This window comes from Heptranchias perlo, chromosome 11, assembly GCF_035084215.1.
Source record: "Heptranchias perlo isolate sHepPer1 chromosome 11, sHepPer1.hap1, whole genome shotgun sequence".
In the NCBI taxonomy this organism is placed as follows: domain Eukaryota; kingdom Metazoa; phylum Chordata; class Chondrichthyes; order Hexanchiformes; family Hexanchidae; genus Heptranchias; species Heptranchias perlo.
The window spans coordinates 5,242,207-5,266,654 of NC_090335.1; the positions used below are offsets into that span (position 1 = coordinate 5,242,207).

At 49.8% G+C, this 24,448-nt stretch overlaps 1 protein-coding gene across 1 annotated transcript in view; it reads right to left on the bottom strand.

Annotated features, from left to right (window-relative positions):
- Positions 1-24,448, bottom strand: part of LOC137327063 (coagulation factor X-like) — a 161,780-nt gene that overhangs the window by 37,887 nt on the left and 99,445 nt on the right. Inside the window, exon 6 of the mRNA XM_067992471.1 lies at positions 20,393-20,589. Within this exon, the coding sequence (XP_067848572.1) occupies positions 20,393-20,589 (197 nt within the window). The remainder of the gene's footprint in view (positions 1-20,392; positions 20,590-24,448) is intronic.

Genomic DNA, 24,448 nt, shown 5'->3' on the forward strand with positions numbered 1-24,448 from the left:
GATATTAACGGGTATGGGGGGGTGAGTGGGATTTGATTGGGTGGGATATTAACGGGTATGGGAGGGTGAGTGGGATTAGATTGGGTGGGATATTAACGGGTATGGGGGGTGAGTGGGATTTGATTGGGTGGGATATTAACAGGTATGGGGGGTTGAGTGGGATTAGATTGGGTGGGATATTAACGGGTAAGGGTGGAGGGTGAGTGGGATTTTTTGGGTGGGATATTAACGGGTATGGGGGGGTGAGTGGGATTTGATTGGGTGGGATATTAACGGGTATGGGGGGTGAGGGGATTAGATTGGGTGGGATATTAACGGGTATGGGGGGGTGAGTGGGATTTGATTGGGTGGGATATTAACGGGTATGGGGGGTGAGGGGATTAGATTGGGTGGGATATTAACGGGTATGGGGGGATGAGTGGGATTAGATTGGGTGGGATATTAACGGGTATTGGGGGTGGGTGGGATTAGATTGGGTGGGATATTAACGGGTATGGGGGGGTGAGTGGGATTTGATTGGGTGGGATATTAACGGGTATGGGGGGGTGAGTGGGATTAGATTGGGTTGGATATTAACGGGTATGGGGGGTGTGAGTAGGATTAGATTGGGTGGGATATTAACGGGTATGGGGGGTGAGTGGGATTAGATTGGGTGGGATATTAACGGGTATGGGGGGTTGAGTGTGACTAGATTGGGTGGGATATTAACGGGTATGGGGGGTGTGAGTAGGATTAGATTGGGTGGGATATTAACGGGTATGGGGGGGGGGTGAGTGGGATTTGATTGGGTGGGATATTAACGGGTATGGGTGGAGGGTGAGTGGGATTAGATTGGGTGGGATATTAACGGGTACATGGGGTGAGTGGGATTAGATTGGGTGGGATATTAACGGGTATGGGGGGGGGTGAGTGGGATTTGATTGGGTGGGATATTAACGGGTATGGGGGGTTGAGTGTGACTAGATTGGGTGGGATATTAACGGGTATGCGGGGGTGAGTGGGATTAGATTGGGTGGAATATTAACGGGTGTGGGGGGGTGAGTGGGATTAGATTGGGTGGGATATTAACGGGTATGGGGGGTGAGTGGGATTAGACTGGGTGGGATATTAACGGGTATGGGGGGGTTAGTGGGATTTGATTGGGTGGGATATTAACGGGTATGGGTGGAGGGTGAGTTGGATTTGATTGGGTGGGATATTAACGGGTATGGGTGGAGGGTGAGTGGGATTTGATTGGCTTGGATATTAACGGGTATGGGGGGTGTGAGTGGGATTTGATTGGGTTGGATATTAACGGGTGTGGGGGGTGAGTGGGATTAGATTGGGTGGGATATTAACGGGTATGGGGGTTGAGTGGGATTTGATTGGGTGGGGATATTAACGGGAATGGGGGGGTGAGTTGGATTTGATTGGGTGGGATATTAATGGGTGTGGGGGGTGAGTGGGATTAGATTGGGTGGGATATTAATGGGTATGGGGGGTGTGAGTGGGATTTGATTGGGTGGGATATTAACGGGTATGGGTGGAGGGTGAGTGGGATTTGATTGGGTGGGATATTAACGGGTATGGGGGGTGTGAGTGGGATTTGATTGGGTTGGATATTAACGGGTGTGGGGGGTGAGTGGGATTAGATTGGGTGGGATATTAACGGGTATGGGGGTTGAGTGGGATTTGATTGGGTGGGGATATTAACGGGAATGGGGGGGTGAGTTGGATTTGATTGGGTGGGATATTAACGGGTATGGGGGGGTGAGTTGGATTTGATTGGGTGGGATATTAACGGGTATGGGTGGAGGGTGAGTGGGATTTGATTGGGTGGGATATTAACGGGTAAGTGGGTGGTGAGTGGGATTTGATTGGGTGGGATATTAACGGGTAAGGGGGGGTGAGTGGGATTTGATTGGGTGGGATATTAACGGGTAAGTGGGTGGCGAGTGGGATTTGATTGGGTGGGATATTAACGGGTAAGGGGGGGTGAGTGGGATTTGATTGGGTGGGATATTAACGGGTAAGTGGGTGGCGAGTGGGATTTGATTGGGTGGGATATTAACGGGTAAGGGGGGGTGAGTGGGATTTGATTGGGTGGGATATTAACGGGTATGGGGGGGTGAGTGGGTTTTGATTGGGTGGGATATTAACGGGTATGGGGGGTGAGTGGGATTTGATTGGGTGGGATATTAACGGGTATGGGGGGTGAGTGGGATTTGATTGGGTGGGATATTAACGGGTATAGGGGGGTGAGTGGGATTAGATTGGGTGTGATATTAACGGGTATGGGGGGGTGAGTGGGATTAGATTGGGTGGGATATTAACGGGTATGGGAGGGTGAGTGGGATTTGATTGGGTGGGATATTAACGGGTATGGGGGGTGAGTGGGATTTGATTGGGTGGGATATTAACAGGTATGGGGGGTTGAGTGGGATTTGATTGGGTGGGATATTAACGGGTAAGGGTGGAGGGTGAGTGGGATTTGTTTGGGTGGGATATTAACGGGTGTGGGGGGTGAGTGGGAGTAGATTGGGTGGGATATTAACGGGTATGGGGGGGTTAGTGGGATTTGATTGGGTGGGATATTAACGGGTATGGGGGGGTGAGTGGGATTAGATTGGGTGGGATATTAACGGGTGTGGGGGGTGAGTGGGATTAGATTGGGTGGGATATTAACGGGTATGGGGGGGTTAGTGGGATTTGATTGGGTGGGATATTAACGGGTGTGGGGAGTGAGTGGGATTTGATTGGGTGGGATATTAACGGGTATGGGGGGGTGAGTGGGATTAGATTGGGTGGGATATTAACGGGTGTGGGGGGTGAGTGGGATTAGATTGGGTGGGATATTAACGGGTATGGGGGGGTTAGTGGGATTAGATTGGGTGGGATATTAACGGGTATGGGGGGTGAGTGGGATTAGATTGTGTGGGATATTAACGGGTATGGGGGGTGAGTGGGATTGGATTGGGAGGGATATTCCCGGGAATGGGGGGTGAGTGGGATTAGACTGGGTGGGATATTAACGGGTATGGGGCGTGAGCGGGATTTGATTGGGTGGGATATTAACGGGTATGGGGGGGTGAGTGGGATTTGATTGGGTGGGATATTAACGGGTATGGGGGGGTTAGTGGGATTTGATTGGGTGGGATATTAATGGGTATGGGGGGTGAGTGGGATTAGACTGGGTGGGATATTAACGGGTATGGGGGGGTTAGTGGGATTTGATTGGGTGGGATATTAATGGGTATGGGGGGTGTGAGTGGGATTTGATTGGGTGGGATATTAACGGGTATGGGGGGTGAGTGGGATTTGATTGGGTGGGATATTAATGGGTATGGGGGGTGAGTGGGATTAGACTGGGTGGGATATTAACGGGTATGGGGGGGTTAGTGGGATTTGATTGGGTGGGATATTAATGGGTATGGGGGGTGTGAGTGGGATTTGATTGGGTGGGATATTAACGGGTATGGGTGGAGGGTGAGTGGGATTTAATTGGGTGGGATATTAACGGGTATGGGGGGTGTGAGTGGGATTTGATTGGGTTGGATATGAACGGGTGTGGGGGGTGAGTGGGATTAGATTGGGTGGGATATTAACGGGTATGGGGGGGTTAGTGGGATTTGATTGGGTGGGATATTAATGGGTATGGGGGTGTGAGTGGGATTTGATTGGGTGGGATATTAACGGGTATGGGGGGGTGAGTGGGATTAGATTGGGTGGGATATTAACGGGTATGGGGGGGTGAGTGGGATTAGATTGGGAGGGATATTCCCGGGAATGGGGGGTGAGTGGGATTAGATTGGGTGGGATATTAACGGGTATGTGGGGTTGAGTGGGATTAGACTGGGTGGGATATTAACGGGTATGGGGGGTGAGTGGGATTTGATTGGGTGGGATATTAATGGGTATGGGGGGGTGAGTGGGATTAGATTGGATGGGATATTAACGGGTATGGGGGGGTGAGTGGGATTTGATTGGGTGGGATATTAACGGGTATGGGTGGAGGGTGAGTGGGATTTGATTGGGTGGGATATTAACGGGTATGGGGGGGTGAGTGGGATTTGATTGGGTGGGATATTAACGGGTATGGGGGGGTGAGTGGGATTTGATTGGGTGGGATATTAATGGGTATGGGTCGTTGAGTGGGATTTGATTGGGTGGGATATTAACGGGTATGGGGGGTGTGAGTGGGATTAGATTGGGTGGGATATTAACGGGTATGGGGGGTGTGAGTGGGATTAGATTGGGTGGGATATTAACGGGTATGGGGGGTGTGAGTGGGATCAGATTGGGTGGGATATTAACGGGTATGGGGGGGTGAGTGGGATTTGATTGGGTGGGATATTAACGGGTAAGGGGGGGTGAGTGGGATTTGATTGGGTGGGATATTAACGGGTATGGGGGGGGTGAGTGGGATTTGATTGGGTGGGATATTAACGGGTATGGGGGGTGAGTGGGATTTGATTGGGTGGGATATTAACGGGTATGGGGGGGTGAGTGGGATTCGATTGGGTAGGATATTAACGGGTATGGGAGGGTGAGTGGGATTAGATTGGGTGGGATATTAACGGGTATGGGGGGTGAGTGGGATTTGATTGGGTGGGATATTAACGGGTATGGGGGGGTGAGTGGGATTTGATTGGGTGGGATATTAACGGGTATGGGGGGTGAGTGGGATTAGATTGGGTGGGATATTAACGGGTATGGGGGGTGAGTGGGATTTGATTGGGTGGGATATTAACGGGTATGGGGGGGTGAGTGGGATTTGATTGGGTGGGATATTAACGGGTATGGGGGGTGAGTGGGATTTGATTGGGTGGGATATTAACGGGTATGGGGGGGTGAGTGGGATTTGATTGGGTGGGATATTAACGGGTATGGGGGGGTGAGTGGGATTAGATTGGGTGGGATATTAACGGGTATGGGGGGGTGAGTGGGATTAGATTGGGTGGGATATTAACGGGTATGGGGGGGTGAGTGGGATTTGATTGGGTGGGATATTAACGGGTATGGGGGGGTGAGTGGGATTAGATTGGGTGGGATATTAACGGGTATGGGGGGGTGAGTGGGATTTGATTGGGTGGGATATTAACGGGTATGGGGGGTGAGTGGGATTTGATTGGGTGGGATATTAACAGGTATGGGGGGTTGAGTGGGATTTGATTGGGTGGGATATTAACGTGTAAGGGTGGAGGGTGAGTGGGATTTGTTTGGGTGGGATATTAACGGGTGTGGGGGGGTGAGTGGGATTTGATTGGGTGGGATATTAACGGGTATGGGGGGGTGAGTGGGATTTGATTGGGTGGGATATTAACGGGTATGGGGGGTGAGTGGGATTTGATTGGGTGGGATATTAACGGGTATGGGGGGGTGAGTGGGATTTGATTGGGTGGGATATTAACGGGTATGGGGGGTGAGGGGATTAGATTGGGTGGGATATTAACGGGTATGGGGTTGAGGGGATTAGATTGGGTGGGATATTAACGGGTGTGGGGGGGTGAGTGGGATTTGATTGGGTGGGATATTATCAGGTATGGGGGGTGAGTGGGATTTGATTGGGTGGGATATTAACGGGTATGTGTGGAGGGTGAGTGGGATTTGTTTGGGTGGGATATTAACGGGTATGGGGGGTGAGGGGATTAGACTGGGTGGGATATAAACGGGTATGGGGGGTGTGAGTGGGATTAGACTGGGTGGGATATTAACGGGTATGGGGGGGTGAGTGGGATTTGATTGGGTGGAATATTAATGGGTATGGGGGGGTGAGTGGGATTTGATTGGGTGGGATATTAACGGGTAAGGGGGGGTGAGTGGGATTTGATTGGGTGGGATATTAACGGGTATGGGGGGGTGAGTGGGATTTGATTGGGTGGGATATTAACGGGTATAGGTGGGTGAGTGGGATTAGATTGTGTGTGATATTAACGGGTATGGGGGGGTGAGTGGGATTAGATTGGGTGGGATATTAACGGGTATGGGAGGGTGAGTGGGATTTGATTGGGTGGGATATTAACGGGTATGGGGGGTGAGTGGGATTTGATTGGGTGGGATATTAACAGGTATGGGGGGTTGAGTGGGATTTGATTGGGTGGGATATTAACGGGTAAGGGTGGAGGGTGAGTGGGATTTGTTTGGGTGGGATATTAACGGGTGTGGGGGGTGAGTGGGATTAGATTGGGTGGGATATTAACGGGTATGGGGGGGTGAGTGGGATTAGATTGGGTGGGATATTAACGGGTGTGGGGGGTGAGTGGGATTAGATTGGGTGGGATATTAACGGGTATGGGAGGGTGAGTGGGATTAGATTGGGTGGGATATTAACGGGTATGGGGGGGTGAGTGGGATTTGATTGGGTGGGATATTAACGGGTATGGGGGGGTGAGTGGGATTTGATTGGGTGGGATATTAACGGGTATGGGGGGGTGAGTGGGATTTGATTGGGTGGGATATTAACGGGTATGGGGGGTGAGTGGGATTTGATTGGGTGGGATATTAACAGGTATGGGGGGTTGAGTGGGATTTGATTGGGTGGGATATTAACGGGTAAGGGTGGAGGGTGAGTGGGATTTGTTTGGGTGGGATATTAACGGGTGTGGGGGGTGAGTGGGATTAGATTGGGTGGGATATTAACGGGTATGGGGGGGTGAGTGGGATTTGATTGGGTGGGATATTAACGGGTATGGGGGGGTGAGTGGGATTTGATTGGGTGGGATATTAACGGGTATGGGGGGTGAGTGGGATTTGATTGGGTGGGATATTAACGGGTATGGGGGGGTGAGTGGGATTTGATTGGGTGGGATATTAACGGGTATGGGGTTGAGGGGATTAGATTGGGTGGGATATTAACGGGTGTGGGGGGGTGAGTGGGATTTGATTGGGTGGGATATTATCAGGTATGGGGGGTGAGTGGGATTTGATTGGGTGGGATATTAACGGGTATGTGTGGAGGGTGAGTGGGATTTGTTTGGGTGGGATATTAACGGGTATGGGGGGTGAGGGGATTAGACTGGGTGGGATATAAACGGGTATGGGGGGGTGAGTGGGATTTGATTGGGTGGAATATTAACGGGTATGGGGGGGTGAGTGGGATTTGATTGGGTGGGATATTAACGGGTAAGGGGGGGTGAGTGGGATTTGATTGGGTGGGATATTAACGGGTATGGGGGGGTGAGTGGGATTTGATTGGGTGGGATATTAACGGGTATAGGTGGGTGAGTGGGATTAGATTGTGTGGGATATTAACGGGTATGGGGGGGTGAGTGGGATTAGATTGGGTGGGATATTAACGGGTATGGGGGGGTGAGTGGGATTAGATTGGGTGGGATATTAACGGGTATGGGGGGGTGAGTGGGATTAGATTGGGTGGGATATTAACGGGTATGGGAGGGTGAGTGGGATTTGATTGGGTGGGATATTAACGGGTATGGGGGGTGAGTGGGATTTGATTGGGTGGGATATTAACAGGTATGGGGGGTTGAGTGGGATTTGATTGGGTGGGATATTAACGGGTAAGGGTGGAGGGTGAGTGGGATTTGTTTGGGTGGGATATTAACGGGTGTGGGGGGTGAGTGGGATTAGATTGGGTGGGATATTAATGGGTATGGGGGGGTGAGTGGGATTTGATTGGGTGGGATATTAACGGGTATGGGTGGAGGGTGAGTGGGATTTGATTGGGTGGGATATTAACGGGTATGGGGGGTGAGTGGGATTTGATTGGGTGGGATATTAACGGGTATGGGGGGGTGAGTGGGATTTGATTGGGTGGGATATTAACGGGTATGGGTGGAGGGTGAGTGGGATTTGTTTGGGTGGGTTATTAACGGGTATGGGGGGTGAGGGGATTAGATTGGGTGGGATATTAACGGGTATGGGGGGTGAGGGGATTAGATTGGGTGGGATATTAACGGGTATGGGGGGATGAGTGGGATTAGATTGGGTGGGATATTAACGGGTATGGGGGGGTGAGTGGGATTTGATTGGGTGGGATATTAACGGGTATGGGGGGTGTGAGTAGGATTAGATTGGGTGGGATATTAACGGGTATGGGGGGTGAGTGGGATTTGATTGGGTGGGATATTAACGGGTATGGGTGGAGGGTGAGTGGGATTAGATTGGGTGGGATATTAACGGGTATGGGGGGTGTGAGTAGGATTAGATTGGGTGGGATATTAACGGGTACATGGGGTGAGTGGGATTAGATTGGGTGGGATATTAACGGGTATGGGGGGGGGTGAGTGGGATTTGATTGGGTGGGATATTAACGGGTATGGGGGGTGAGTGGGATTAGACTGGGTGGGATATTAACGGGTGTGGGGGGGTGAGTGGGATTTGATTGGGTGGGATATTAACGGGTATGGGGGGAAAAGTGGGATTAGATTGGGTGGGATATTAACGGGTATGGGGGGGTGAGTGGGATTTGATTGGGTGGGATATTAACGGGTATGGGGGGGTGAGTGGGATTTGATTGGGTGGGGATATTAACGGGAATGGGGGGGTGAGTTGGATTTGATTGGGTGGGATATTAACGGGTATGGGTGGAGGGTGAGTGGATTAGATTGGGTGGAACATTAACGGGTAAGTGGGTGGTGAGTGGGATTTGATTGGGTGGGATATTAACGGGTAAGTGGGTGGTGAGTGGGATTTGATTGGGTGGGATATTAACGGGTATGGGGGGGTGAGTGGGATTTGATTGGGTGGGATATTAACGGGTATGGGGGGGTGAGTGGGATTAGATTGGGTGGGATATTAACGGGTATGGGAGGGTGAGTGGGATTTGATTGGGTGTGATATTAACGGGTATGGGGGGGTTAGTGGGATTAGATTGGGTGGGATATTAACGGGTATGGGAGGGTGAGTGGGATTTGATTGGGTGGGATATTAACGGGTATGGGGGGTGAGTGGGATTTGATTGGGTGGGATATTAACAGGTATGGGGGGTTGAGTGGGATTTGATTGGGTGGGATATTAACGGGTAAGGGTGGAGGGTGAGTGGGATTTGTTTGGGTGGGATATTAACGGGTATGGGGGCGTGAGTGGGATTTGATTGGGTGGGATATTAACGGGTATGGGGGGGCGAGTGGGATTTGATTGGGTGGGATATTAACGGGTATGGGGGGGTGAGTGGGATTTGATTGGGTGGGATATTAACGGGTATGGGGGGGTGAGTGGGATTAGATTGGGTGGGATATTAATGGGTATGGGGGGTGAGTGGGATTAGACTGGGTGGGATATTAACGGGTATGGGGGGGTTAGTGGGATTTGATTGGGTGGGATATTAATGGGTATGGGGGGTGTGAGTGGGATTTGATTGGGTGGGATATTAACGGGTATGGGTGGAGGGTGAGTGGGATTTGATTGGGTGGGATATTAACGGGTGTGGGGGGTGTGAGTGGGATTTGATTGGGTTGGATATTAACGGGTGTGGGGGGTTAGTGGGATTAGATTGGGTGGGATATTAACGGGTATGGGGGGGTTAGTGGGATTTGATTGGGTGGGATATTAATGGGTATGGGGGTGTGAGTGGGATTTGATTGGGTGGGATATTAACGGGTATGGGGGGTTGAGTGGGATTAGGCTGGGTGGGATTTAACGGGTATGGGGGGGTGAGTGGGATTAGATTGGGTGGGATATTAACGGGTATGGGGGGGTGAGTGGGATTTGATTGGGAGGGATATTCCCGGGAATGGGGGGTGAGTGGCATTAGATTGGGTGGGATATTAACGGGTATGTGGGGTTGAGTGGGATTAGACTGGGTGGGATATTAACGGGTATGGGGGGTGAGTGGGATTTGATTGGGTGGGATATTAACGGGTATGGGGGGGTGAGTGGGATAAGATTGGATGGGATATTAACGGGTATGGGGGGGTGAGTGGGATTTGATTGGGTGGGATATTAACGGGTATGGGTGGAGGGTGAGTGTGATTTAATTGGGTGGGATATTAACGGGTATGGGGGGGTGAGTGGGATTTGATTGGATGGAATATTAACGGGTATAGGGGGGTGAGTGGGATTTGATTGGGTGGGATATTAACGGGTATGGGTCGTTGAGTGGGATTTGATTGGGTGGGATATTAACGGGTATGGGGGGGTGAGTGGGATTTGATTGGGTTGGTTATCAACGGGTATGGGGGTTGAGTGGGATTAGATTGGGTGGGATATTAACGGGTATGGGGGGTGTGAGTGGGATTAGATTGGGTGGGATATTAACGGGTATGAGGGGGTGAGTGGGATTAGATTGGGTGGGATATTAACGGGTATGGGGGGGTGAGTGGGATTAGATTGGGTGGGATATTAACGGGTATGGGTGGAGGGTGAGTGGGATTTGATTGGGTGGGATATTAACGGGTATGGGGGGTGTGAGTGGGATTAGATTGGGTGAGATATTAACGGGTATGGGTGGAGGGTGAGTGGGATTTGATTGGGTGGGATATTAACGGGTATGGGGGGGGGGTGAGTGGGATTAGATTGGGTGAGATATTAACGGGTATGGGGGGGTGAGTGGGATTAGATTGGGTGGGATATTAACGGGTATGGGGGGGTGAGTGGGATTAGATTGGGTGGGATATTAACGGGTAAAGGGGGTGAGTGGGATTCTACTGGGTGGGATATTAACGGGTACGGGGGTGAGTGGGATTAGGCTGGGTGGGATATTAACGGGTATGGGGGGGGGTGAGTGGGATTAGATTAGGTGGGATATTAACGGGTATGAGGGGGTGAGTGGGATTAGATTGGGTGGGATATTAACGGGTATGGGGGGGTGAGTGGGATTTGATTGGGTGGGATATTCACGGGAATGGGGGTTGAGTGGGATTAGATTGGGTGGGATATTCACGGGAATGGGGGGTGAGTGGGATTAGATTGGGTGGGATATTCACGGGAATGGAGGGTGAGTGGGATTTGATTGGGTGGGATATTAACGGGTATGAGGGGGTGAGTGGGAATAGATTGGGTGGGATATTAATGGGTGTGGGGGGGTGAGTGGGATTTGATTGGGTGGGATATTCACGGGAATGGGGGGTGAGTGGGATTAGATTGGGTGGGATATTCACGGGAATGGGGGGTGAGTGGGATTAGATTAGGTGAGATATTCACGGGTATGGGGGGTGTGAGTGGGATTTGATTGGGTGGGATATTAACGGGTATGGGGGGTTGAGTGGGATTAGATTGGGTGGGGATATTAACGGGTATGGGGGGGTTAGTGGGATTTGATTGGGTGGGATATTAACGGGTATGGGGGGTGTGAGTGGGATTTGATTGGGTGGGATATTAACGGGTATGGGGGGGTTAGTGGGATTTGATTGGGTGGGATATTAACGGGTATGGGGGGTTGAGTGGGATTAGGCTGGGTGGGATTTAACGGGTATGGGGGGGGTGAGTGGGATTAGATTGGGTGGAGTATTAACGGGTATGGGGGGGTTGAGTGGGATTAGGCTGGGTGGGATTTAACGGGTATGGGGGGGTGAGTGGGATTAGATTGGATGGGATATTAACGGGTATGGGTGGAGGGTGAGTGGGATTTGATTGGGTGGGATATTAACGGGTATGGGGGGGTGAGTGGGATTTGATTGGATGGAATATTAACGGGTATAGGGGGGTGAGTGGGATTTGATTGGGTGGGATATTACCGGGTATGGGGGGGTGAGTGGGATTTGATTGGATGGGATATTAATGGGTATGGTTCGTTGAGTGGGATTTGATTGGGTGGGATATTAACGGGTATGGGGGGTGTGAGTGGGAATAGATTGGGTGGGATATTAACGGGTATGGGTGGAGGGTGAGTGGGATTTGATTGGGTGGGATATTAACGGGTATGGGGGGTGTGAGTGGGATTAGATTGGGTGGGATATTAACGGGTATGGGGGGGTGAGTGGGATTAGATTGGGTGGGATATTAACGGGTATGGGGGGGTGAGTGGGATTAGATTGGGTGGGATATTAACGGGTATGGGGGGGTGAGTGGGATTAGATTGGGTGGGATATTAACGGGTGTGGGTGGAGGGTGAGTGGGATTTGATTGGGTGGGATATTAACGGGTATGGGGGGGTGAGTGGGATTAGATTGGCTGGGATATTAACGGGTACAGGGGGTGAGTGGGATTCGACTGGGTGGGATATTAACGGGTATGGGGGGTGTGAGTGGGATTAGATTGGGTGGGATATTAACGGGTATGGGGGGGTGAGTGGGATTAGATTGGCTGGGATATTAACGGGTACAGGGGGTGAGTGGGATTAGGCTGGGTGGGATATTAACGGGTATGGGGGAGGGTGAGTGGGATTAGATTGGGTGGGATATTAACGGGTATGAGGGGGTGAGTGGGATTAGATTGGGTGGGATATTAACGGGTATGGGGGGGTGAGTGGGATTTGATTGGGTGGGATATTAACGGGTATGGGGGTTGAGTGGGATTTGATTGGGTGGGATATTCACGGGAATGGGGGGTGAGTGGGATTCGATTGGGTGGGATATTCACGGGTATGGGGGGTGAGTGGGATTTGATTGGGTGGGATATTAATGGGTATGGGGGGTGAGTGGGATTTGATTGGGTGGGATATTAATGGGTATGGGGGGGTGAGTGGGATTAGACTGGGTGGGATATTAAAGGGTATGGGGGGGTGAGTGGGATTTGATTGGGTGGAATATTAACGGGTATGGGGGGGTGAGTGGGATTTGATTGGGTGGGATATTAACGGGTATGGGGGATGAGTGGGATTTGATTGGGTGGGTTATCAACGGGTATGGGGGGGTGAGTGGGATTTGATTGGGTGGGTTATCAACGGGTATGGGGGGGTGAGTGGGATTAGATTGGGTGGGATATTAACGGGTATGGGGGTGTGAGTGGGATTTGATTGGGTGGGATATTAACGGGTATGGGGGGTTGAGTGGGATTAGGCTGGGTGGGATTTAACGGGTATGGGGGGGTGAGTGGGATTAGATTGGGTGGGATATTAACGGGTATGGGGGGGTGAGTGGGATTAGATTGGGAGGGATATTCCCGGGAATGGGGGGTGAGTGGGATTAGATTGGGTGGGATATTAATGGGTATGGGGGGTGAGTGGGATTTGATTGGGTGGGATATTAATGGGTATGGGGGGGTGAGTGGGATTAGATTGGATGGGATATTAACGGGTATGGGGGGGTGAGTGGGATTTGATTGGGTGGGATATTAACGGGTATGGGTGGAGGGTGAGTGGGATTTGATTGGGTGGGATACTAACGGCTTTGGGGGGGTGAGTGGGATTTGATTGGATGGAATATTAACGGGTATAGGGGGGTGAGTGGGATTTGATTGGGTGGGATATTAACGGGCATGGGGGGTGTGAGTGGGATTTGATTGGGTGGGATATTAATGGGTATGTGTCGTTGAGTGGGATTTGATTGGGTGGGATATTAATGGGTATGGGTCGTTGAGTGGGATTTGATTGGGTGGGATATTAACGGGTATGGGGGGTGTGAGTGGGATTAGATTGGGTGGGATATTAACGGGTATGGGGGGTGTGAGTGGGATTAGATTGGGTGGGATATTAACGGGTATGGGGGGTGAGTGGGATTAGATTGGGTGGGATATTAACGGGTATGGGAGGTGTGAGTGGGATTAGATTGGGTGGGATATTAACGGGTATGGGGGGTGTGAGTGGCATTAGATTGGGTGGGATATTAACGGGTATGGGGGGGTGAGTGGGATTAGATTGGCTGGGATATTAACGGGTACAGGGGGTGAGTGGGATTCGACTGGGTGGGATATTAACGGGTACGGGGGTGAGTGGGATTAGGCTGGGTGGGATATTAACGGGTATGGGGGAGGGTGAGTGGGATTAGATTGGGTGGGATATTAACGGGTATGAGGGGGTGAGTGGGATTAGATTGGGTGGGATATTAACGGGTATGGGGGGGTGAGTGGGATTTGATTGGGTGGGATATTAACGGGTATGGGGGGGTGAGTGGGATTTGATTGGGTGGGATATTAACTGGTATGGGGGGGTGAGTGGGATTTGATTGGGTGGGATATTCACGGGAATGGGGGGTGAGTGGGATTAGATTGGGTGGGATATTAACGGGTATGGGGGGTTGAGTGGGATTTGATTGGGTGGGATATTCACGGGAATGGGGGGTGAGTGGGATTAGATTGGGTGGGATATTCACGGGTATGGGGGGTTGAGTGGGATTAGATTGGGTGGGATATTAACGGGTATGGGGGGTGTGAGTGGGATTAGACTGGGTGGGATATTAAAGGGTATGGGGGGGTGAGTGGGATTTGATTGGGTGGAATATTAACGGGTATGGGGGGGTGAGTGGGATTTGATTGGGTGGGATATTAACGGGTATGGGGGATGAGTGGGATTTGATTGGGTGGGTTATCAACGGGTATGGGGGGGTGAGTGGGATTTGATTGGGTGGGTTATCAACGGGTATGGGGGGGTGAGTGGGATTAGATTGGGTGGGATATTAACGGGTATGGGGGTGTGAGTGGGATTAGGCTGGGTGGGATTTAACGGGTATAGGGGGGTGAGTGGGATTAGATTGGGTGGGATATTAACGGGTATGTGGGGGTGAGTGGGATTAGATTGGGAGGGATATTCCCGGGAATGGGGGGTGAGTGGGATTAGATTGGGTGGGATATTAACGGGTATGTGGGGTTGAGTGGGATTAGACTGGGAGGGATATTCCCGGGAATGGGGGGTGAGTGGGATTAGATTGGGAGGGATATTCCCGGGAATGGGGGGTGAGTGGGATTAGATTGGGTGGGATATTAACGGGTATGGGGGGTGAGTGGGATTTGATTGGGTGGGATATTAATGGGTATGGGGGGGTGAGTGGGATTAGATTGGGTGGGATATTAACGGCTTTGGGGGGGTGAGTGGGATTTGATTGGATGGAATATTAACGGGTATAGGGGGGTGAGTGGGATTTGATTGGGTGGGATATTAACGGGTATAGGGGGGTGAGTGGGATTTGATTGGGTGGGATATTAACGGGTAAGGGGGGGGTGAGTGGGATTTGATTGGGTGGGATATTAATGGGTATGGGTCGTTGAGTGGGATTTGATTGGGTGGGATATTAACGGGTATGGGGGGGTGAGTGGGATTAGATTGGGTGGGATATTAACGGGTATGGGGGGGTGAGTGGGATTAGATTGGGTGGGATATTAACGGGTACAGGGGGTGAGTGGGATTCAACTGGGTGGGATATTAACGGGTACGGGGGTGAGTGGGATTAGGCTGGGTGGGATATTAACGGGTATGGGGGGGGGTGAGTGGGATTAGATTGCGTGGGATATTAACGGGTATGAGGGGGTGAGTGGGATTAGATTGGGTGGGATATTAACGGGTGTGGGGGGTGAGTGGGATTAGATTGGGTGGGATATTAACGGGTATGGGGGGGTGAGTGTGATTTGATTGGGTGGAATATTAACGGGTATGGGGGGGTGAGTGGGATTTGATTGGGTGGGATATTAACGGGTATGGGGGAGTGAGTGGGATTTGATTGGGTGGGATATGAACGGGAATGTGGGGGTGAGTTGGATTTGATTGGGTGGGATATTAACGGGTATGGGGGGGTGAGTGGAATTTGATTGGGTGGGATATTAACGGGTACAGCGGTTGAGTGGGATTAGATTGGGTGGGATATTAACGGGTATGGGGGGGTGAGTGGGATTTGATTGGGTGGGATATTAACTGGTAGAGGGGGTGAGTTGGATTAGATTGGGTGGGATATTAACGGGTATGGGGGGGTGAGTGGGATTAGATTGGGTGGGATATTAACGGGTGTGGGGGGTGAGTGGGATTACACTGGGTGGGATATTAACGGGTATGGGGGGGTGAGTGGGATTTGATTGGGTGGAATATTAACGGGTATGGGGGGGGTGAGTGGGATTTGATTGGGTGGGATATTAACGGGTATGGGGGGGTTAGTGGGATTTGATTGGGTGGGATATTAACGGGTATGGGGGGTGAGTGGGATTTGATTGGGTGGGATATTAACGGGTATGGGGGGTGAGTGGGATTAGACTGGGTGGGATATTAATTGGTATGGGGGTGTGAGTGCGATTTGATTGGGTGGGATATTAACGGGTATGGGGTGTGAGTCGGATTTGATTGGGTGGGATATTAACGGGTATGGGTGTGTGAGTGGGATTTCATTGGGTGGAATATTAACGGGTATGGGAGGGTGAGTGGGATTTGATTGGGTGGAATATTAACGGGTATGGGGAGGGTGAGTTGGATTAGATTGGGTGGAATATTAACGGGTATGGGGGGTGAGTGGGATTTGATTGGGTGGGATATTAACGGGTATGGGGGGGTGAGTGGGATTAGATTGGGTGGAATATTAACGGGTATGGGGGGTGAGTGGGATTTGATTGGGTGGGATATTAATGGGTATGGGGGGGTGAGTGGGATTTGATTGGGTGGAATATTAACGGGTCTGGGTGGAGGGTGAGTGGGATTTGATTGGGTGGGATATTAACGGGTATGGGGGGGTGAGTGGGATTAGATTGGGTGGGATATTAACGGGTATGGGGGTGTGAGTGGGATTTGATTGGGTGGGATATTAACGGGTACAGGGGGTGAGTGGGATTCGATTGGGTGGGATATTAACGGGTACAGGGGATGAGTGGGATTAGATTGGGTGGGATATTAACGGGTATGGGGGGTGAGTGGGATTAGATTGGGTGGGATATTAACGGGTATGGGGGGTGAGTGGGATTTGATTGGGTGGAATATTAACGGGTATGGAGGGGTGAGTGGGATTTGATTGGGTGGGATATTAACGGGTATGGGGGGTGAGTGGGATTTGATTGGGTGGGATATTAACGGGTATGGGGGGTGAGTGGGATTTGATTGGGTGGGATATTAACGGGTACAGGGGGTGAGTGGGATTAGATTGGGTGGGATATTAACGGGTATGGGGGGTGAGTGGGATTAGATTGGGTGGGATATTAACGGGTATGGGGGTGTGAGTGGGATTTGATTGGGTGGCATATTAACGGGTATGGGGGGTGTGAGTGGGATTAGACTGGGTGGGATATTAACGGGTATGGGGGGTGAGTGGGATTAGATTGGCTGGCATATTAACGGGTATGGGGGGTGTGAGTGGGATTAGACTGGGTGGGATATTAACGGGTATGGGGGTGTGAGTGGGATTTGATTGGGTGGCATATTAACGGGTATGGGGGGTGTGAGTGGGATTAGATTGGGTGGAATATTAACGGGTATGGGGGGTGAGTGGGATTTGATTGGGTGGGATATTAACGGGTATGGGGGGGTGAGTGGGATTTGATTTGGTGGAATATTAACGGGTATGGGGGGTGAGTGGGATTTGATTGGGTGGAATATTAACGGGTACGGGGGGTGAGTGGGATTAGATTGGGTGGGATATTAACAGGTATGGGGGGGTGAGTGGGATTTGATTGGGTGGGATATTAACAGGTATGGGGGGGTGAGTGGGATTTGTTTGGGTGGGATATTAACGGGTATGGGGGGTTGAGTGGGATTTGATTGGGTGGGATATTAACCGGTATGGGTGGAGGGTGAGTGGGATTTGATTGGGTGGGATATTAACGGGTAAGGGGGGGCGAGTGGTATTAGATTGGGTGGGATATTAACGGGTATGGGGGGGTGAGTGGGATTTGATTGGGTGGGATATTAACGGGTATGGGGGGTGTGAGTGGGATTAGACTGGGTGGGATATTAACGGGTATGGGGGGGTGAGTGGGATTAGATTGGGTGGGATATTAACGGGTCTGGGTGGAGGGTGAGTGGGATTTGATTGGGTGGGATATTAACGGGTATGGGGGGTGTGAGTGGGATTAGACTGGGTGGGAAAATAACGGGTATGGGGGGGTGAGTGGGATTAGATTGGGTGGGATATTAACGGGTATGGGGGGGTGAGTGGGATTAGATTGGGTGGGATATTAACGGGTATGGGGGGTGAGTGGGATTAGATTGGGTGGGATATTAACGGGTATGGGGGGTGAGTGGGATTTGATTGGGTGGGATATTAACGGGTCTGGGTGGAGGGTGAGTGGGATTTGATTGGGTGGAATATTAACGGGTATGGGGGGGTGAGTGGGATTTGATTGGGTGGGATATTAACGGGTATGGGGGGGTGAGTGGGATTAGATTGGGTGGGATATTAACGGGTATGGGGGGTGAGTGGGATTAGATTGGGTGGGATATTAACGGGTATGGGGGGTGAGTGGGATTTGATTGGGTGGAATATTAACGGGTATGGAGGGGTGAGTGGGATTTGATTGGGTGGGATATTAACGGGTATGGGGGGTGAGTGGGATTTGATTGGGTGGGATATTAACGGGTATGGGGGGTGAGTGGGATTTGATTGGGTGGGATATTAACGGGTATGGGGGGGTGAGTGGGATTAGATTGGGTGGGATATTAACGGGTATGGGGGTGTGAGTGGGATTTGATTGGGTGGGATATTAACGGGTACAGGGGGTGAGTGGGATTCGATTGGGTGGGATATTAACGGGTACAGGGGATGAGTGGGATTAGATTGGGTGGGATATTAACGGGTATGGGGGGTGAGTGGGATTAGATTGGGTGGGATATTAACGGGTATGGGGGGTGAGTGGGATTTGATTGGGTGGAATATTAACGGGTATGGAGGGGTGAGTGGGATTTGATTGGGTGGGATATTAACGGGTATGGGGGGTGAGTGGGATTTGATTGGGTGGGATATTAACGGGTATGGGGGGTGAGTGGGATTTGATTGGGTGGGATATTAACGGGTATGGGGGGTGAGTGGGATTAGATTGGGTGGGATATTAACGGGTATGGGGGTGTGAGTGGGATTTGATTGGGTGGCATATTAACGGGTATGGGGGGTGTGAGTGGGATTAGACTGGGTGGGATATTAACGGGTATGGGGGGGTGAGTGGGATTAGATTGGCTGGCATATTAACGGGTATGGGGGGTGTGAGTGGGATTAGACTGGGTGGGATATTAACGGGTATGGGGGTGTGAGTGGGATTTGATTGGGTGGCATATTAACGGGTATGGGGGGTGTGAGTGGGATTAGATTGGGTGGAATATTAACGGGTATGGGGGGTGAGTGGGATTTGATTGGGTGGGATATTAACGGGTATGGGGGGGTGAGTGGGATTTGATTTGGTGGAATATTAACGGGTATGGGGGGTGAGTGGGATTTGATTGGGTGGGATATTAACGGGTATGGGGGGGTGAGTGGGATTTGATTGGGTGGAATATTAACGGGTATGGGGGGTGAGTGGGATTTGATTGGGTGGAATATTAACGGGTATGGGGGGTGAGTGGGATTTGATTGGGTGGAATATTAACGGGTATGGGGGGGTGAGTGGGATTTGATTGGGTGGGATATTAACGGGTACAGGGGGTGAGTGGGATTAGATTGGGTGGGATATTAACCGGTATGGGTGGAGGGTGAGTGGGATTTGATTGGGTGGGATATTAACGGGTATGGGGGGTGTGAGTGGGATTAGACTGGGTGGGATATTAACGGGTATGGGGGGTGAGGGGATTAGATTGGGTGGGATATTAACGGGTATGGGTGGAGGGTGAGTGGGATTTGATTGGGTGGGATATTAACGGGTATGGGGGGTGTGAGTGGGATTAGACTGGGTGGGATATTAACGGGTATGGGGGGGTGAGTGGGATTAGATTGGGTGGGATATTAACGGGTATGGGGGGTGAGTGGGATTAGATTGGGTGGGATATTAACGGGTATGGGGGGTGAGTGGGATTAGATTGGGTGGGATATTAACGGGTATGGGGGGGTGAGTGGGATTTGATTGGGTGGGATATTAACGGGTATGGGGGGGGTGAGTGGGATTAGATTGGGTGGGATATTAACGGGTATGGGGGGGTGAGTGGGATTTGATTGGGTGGGATATTAACGGGTATGGGGGGGTGAGTGGGATTTGATTGGGTGGGATATTAACGGGTATGGGGGGGTGAGTGGGATTAGATTGGGTGGGATATTAACGGGTATGGGGGGGTGAGTGGGATTTGATTGGGTGGGATATTAACGGGTATGTGGGGGTGGGTGGGATTAGATTGGGTGGGATATTAACGGGTATGGGGGGGTGAGTGGGATTTGATTGGGTGGAATATTAACGGGTACGGGGGGGTGAGTGGGATTAGATTGGGTGGGATATTAACGGGTACGGGGGGGTGAGTGGGATTAGATTGGGTGGGATATTAAAGGCTTTTGGGGGTGAGTGATAGTCTGAGATTAGACGAGGGAGTTGACGTGATAAAACACTGGCCCAGAATGGAGGGACATAATGGCCTGTTTCTGTGTTGGAGAATTGAATGATTGGACAGTTCAGAGTGTGAGAGGACTGGTCATTGTATTAAAACCTTACTCACCAGTGATCTCCGTTAATCTCTCGTTGTTAAATCAGGAGTAAGTACCTGCCACGGGCACTGTCCCAAGGGACAGTCTTGTCCACCGACGATCCTCATACTTGCTTTGTTGGGGTCGTTGACTCCGGTGTCACTGGGTTGGTCATCGGTGAGGTTTGTGGCCGTGTTGTTAATTGTCTCAGGATCGCTGTGAAGATTGAATCCCCGGGTTCGCTGGCTTTCAATGACCCCACAGGGATTAGATACTGTTGATAGGAATAAATACAGCATATATATGTTTATTAAAATGCAGTCAGGCCAATCGAACATGAGCAATTTATGAATTGCACTGGCACCTTTGCCGGAAGGACTTTAGCCCAGAGACCGTACTTATTGCCCTTCTACTGGGTAATTGATCCACCTACATTCCCAAATTTATAGCCAATGATCTACTGATGATAGTCCCAGATGTGGAATCATAGAATCATACAGCACAGAAGGGGACCATTCGGCCCATTGTGCCTGTGCCAGCTCTTTGAAAGAGCTATCCAATTACTCCCATTTCCCTGCCCTTTCCCCATAGCCCTGCAAATTTTTCCCCTTCAAGTATTTATCCAATTCCCTTTTGAAAGTTACTGTTGAATCTGCTTCCACCACCCTTTCAGGCCGTGCATTCCAGATCGTCACAACTCGCTGCACAAGAAAAAAATTCTCCTCATCTCCCCCTTGGATTTTTTGCCAATTGTCTTAAATCTGTGTCCTTTGGCTACCAACCGTCCAGCTAGCGGAAACAGTTTCTCCATACCTGCTCTATCAAAACCCCTCAAAATTTTGAATACCTCTGTCAAATCTCCCCTTAACCTTTTCTGCTCTAAGGAGAACAATCCCAGATTCTCCACTCTCTCCACATAACTGAAGTCCCTTATCCCTGGTACCATTCTGGTAAATCTCCTCTTTTTTTATTCATTCATGGGATGTGGGTGTCTCTGGCAAGGCTAGCATTTATTGCCCATCCCTAATTGCCCTTGAGAAGGTGGTGGTGAGCCGCCTTCTTGAACCGCTGCAGTCCGTGTGGTGACGGTTCTCCCACAGTGCTGTTAGGAAGGGAGTTCCAGGATTTTGACCCAGCGACAATGAAGGAACGGCGATATATTTCCCAGACGGGATGGTGTGTGACTTGGAGGGGAACATGCAGGTGGTGTTGTTCCCATGTGCCTGCTGCCCTTGTCCTTCTAGGTGGTAGAGGTCGTGGGTTTGGGAGGTGCTGTTGAAGAAGCCTTGGCGAGTTGCTGCAGTGCATCCTGTGGATGGTACACACTGCAGCCACGGTGCTATGGTGGTGAAAGGGAGTGAATGTTTAGGGTGGTGGATGGGGTGCCAATCAAGCATACTGTGGCTGCAAGAGCAGGTCAGAGGCTGGGTATTTTGCGGCGAGTGACACCTGACTCCCCAAAGCCTTTCCACCATCTACAAGGCACAAGTCAGGAGTGTTAGGGAATACTCTCCACTTGCCTGGATGAGTGCAACTCTCAAGAAACTTGACAACCATCCAGGACAAAGCACTTGATTGGTAACCATCCACCACTCTAAACATTCGCTCCCTTCACCAACGGTGCACCATAGCTGCAGTGTGTGCCATCCACAGGACCTCTACCACCTAGAAGGACAAGGGCAGCAGGCACATGGGACAATACCACCTGCACATTCCCCTCCAAGTCACACACCATCCCGACATCGCTGGGTCAAAATCCTGGAACTCCCTAACAGCACCGTGGGAGAACCTTCACCACATAGACTGCAGCAGTTCAAGAAGGCGGCTCACCACCACCTTCTCAAAGGCAATTAGGGATGTGCAATAAATGCCAGCCTTGCCAGCGCTGCCCACATATCATGAACGAATAAAAAAAATACCCAATGGATCAGTGATATACCCATTTAATCAATGATATACCCATTGGATCAGTGATATAACCCATTGGATCAGGGATATACCCATTGGATCAGTGATACACCCTTTTATTCAATGATATAGCCATTAGATCACTGATATAGCCATTTAATCAATGATATACACGTTGGATCAGTGATATACTCATTGGATCAGTGATATACCCATTGGATCAGTGATATACCCATTGGATCGATGATGTAACCATTGGATCAGTGATATACCCATTTGATCAGTGATATACCCATTGGATCAGTGATATAACCCACTGGATCAGGAATATACACATTGGATCAGTGATGCACACTTTTAATTAATGATACACCGATTGGATCAGGGATATAACCTATTGGATCAGTGATATGTCCATTTGATCAGATATATAACCCATTGGAATAGTGATATACCCATTGGATAAGTGATATACCCATTGGATAAGTGCTATTCCCATTTAATCAATGATATACACATTGGATCAGGAATATTCCCATTGGATCAGTAATATACCCATTGGATCAGGGACATAATCCATTGGATCGTTGATACACCCATTGGATCAGGGATATGTCCATTAGATCAGATATATAACCCATTGGATCAGTGATATACCCATTGGATCAGTGATATACCAATTTAATCAATGATGTACCCATTGGATCAGGGATATTCCCATTGGATCAGTGATGTCCAGATTGGATCAAAGATATACCCATTGGATCTTGATGTATCCATTGGATCAGGGATATACCCATTGGAGCAGCCATGAAACCATTGGATCAGTGATATACCCATTGGATCAGTGATGTACCATTGGATCAGTGATGTACCCATTGGATCAAAGATATACCCATTGGATCTTGATGTATCCATTGGATCAGGGATATACCCATTGGATCGCTGATACATCCATTGGATCAGGGATATAACCCATTGGATCAGTGACATACCCATTGGATCAGTGATATACCCATTGGATCAGTGATGTCCAGATTGGATCAAAGATATACTCATTGGATCTTGATGTATTCATTGGATCAGGGATATACCCATTGGAGCAGCCATGAAACCATTGGATCAGTGATATACCCATTGGATCAGTGATGTACCATTGGATCAGCGATGTACCCATTGGACCAGCGATGTAAAGATTGGATCAAAGATATACCCATTGGATCTTGATGTATCCATTGGATCAGGGATATACCCATTGGATCGCTGATACATCCATTGGATTAGGGATATAACCCATTTGATACGTGATATGCCCATTGGATCAGTGATATACCCATTGGATCAGTGATATACCCATTGGATCAGTGATATCCCCATTGGATCAGTAATATACCTACAGGATCAGTGATATACTCAAGCGTTCAGTCCTTTTCTCATTGTTTCAATTATATACCCAATGGATCAGTGATATACTCTGGATCAGGAGTAATCCATTTGGATCAGGGATATAACCCATTGGATCAGTGATATACAAAATTAATTAATGTTATACCCATTGCATCAGTGATCTATCCATTTAATCAATGATATACACATTGGATCAGGGATATTCCCATTGGATCAGTGATATACCCTTTGGATCAGTGATATACCCATTGAATCAGGGATATAACCCTTTGGATCAGGGATATACCCATTGGAACAGTGATATACCCATTGGAATAGTGGTATACCCATTTGATCAGTGATATACCCATTGGATCAGTGATATAACCCATTGGATCAGGAATATACACATTGGATCAGTGATGCACACTTTTAATTAATGATACACCCATTGGATCTTGGATATAACCCACTGGATCAGTGATATGCCCATTTTATCAATGATATACCCATTGGATCAGCGATATACCCATTTTATCAATGATATACCCATTGGATCAATGATATACCCATTGGATCAGTGATGTACCCATTTTATCAATGATATACCCATTGGATCAGCGATATGCCCATTTTATCAATGATATACCCATTGGATCAATGATATACCCATTGGATCAGTGATATAATCCATTGGATCTGTGATATAACCCATTGGATCAGTGATATACCCATTGGATCAGTGATAAAATCACTGGATCTGTGATATACCCATTGGATCAGTGATATAGACATTGGATCAAAGATATACCCATTGGATCAGTGATGTACCCATTGGA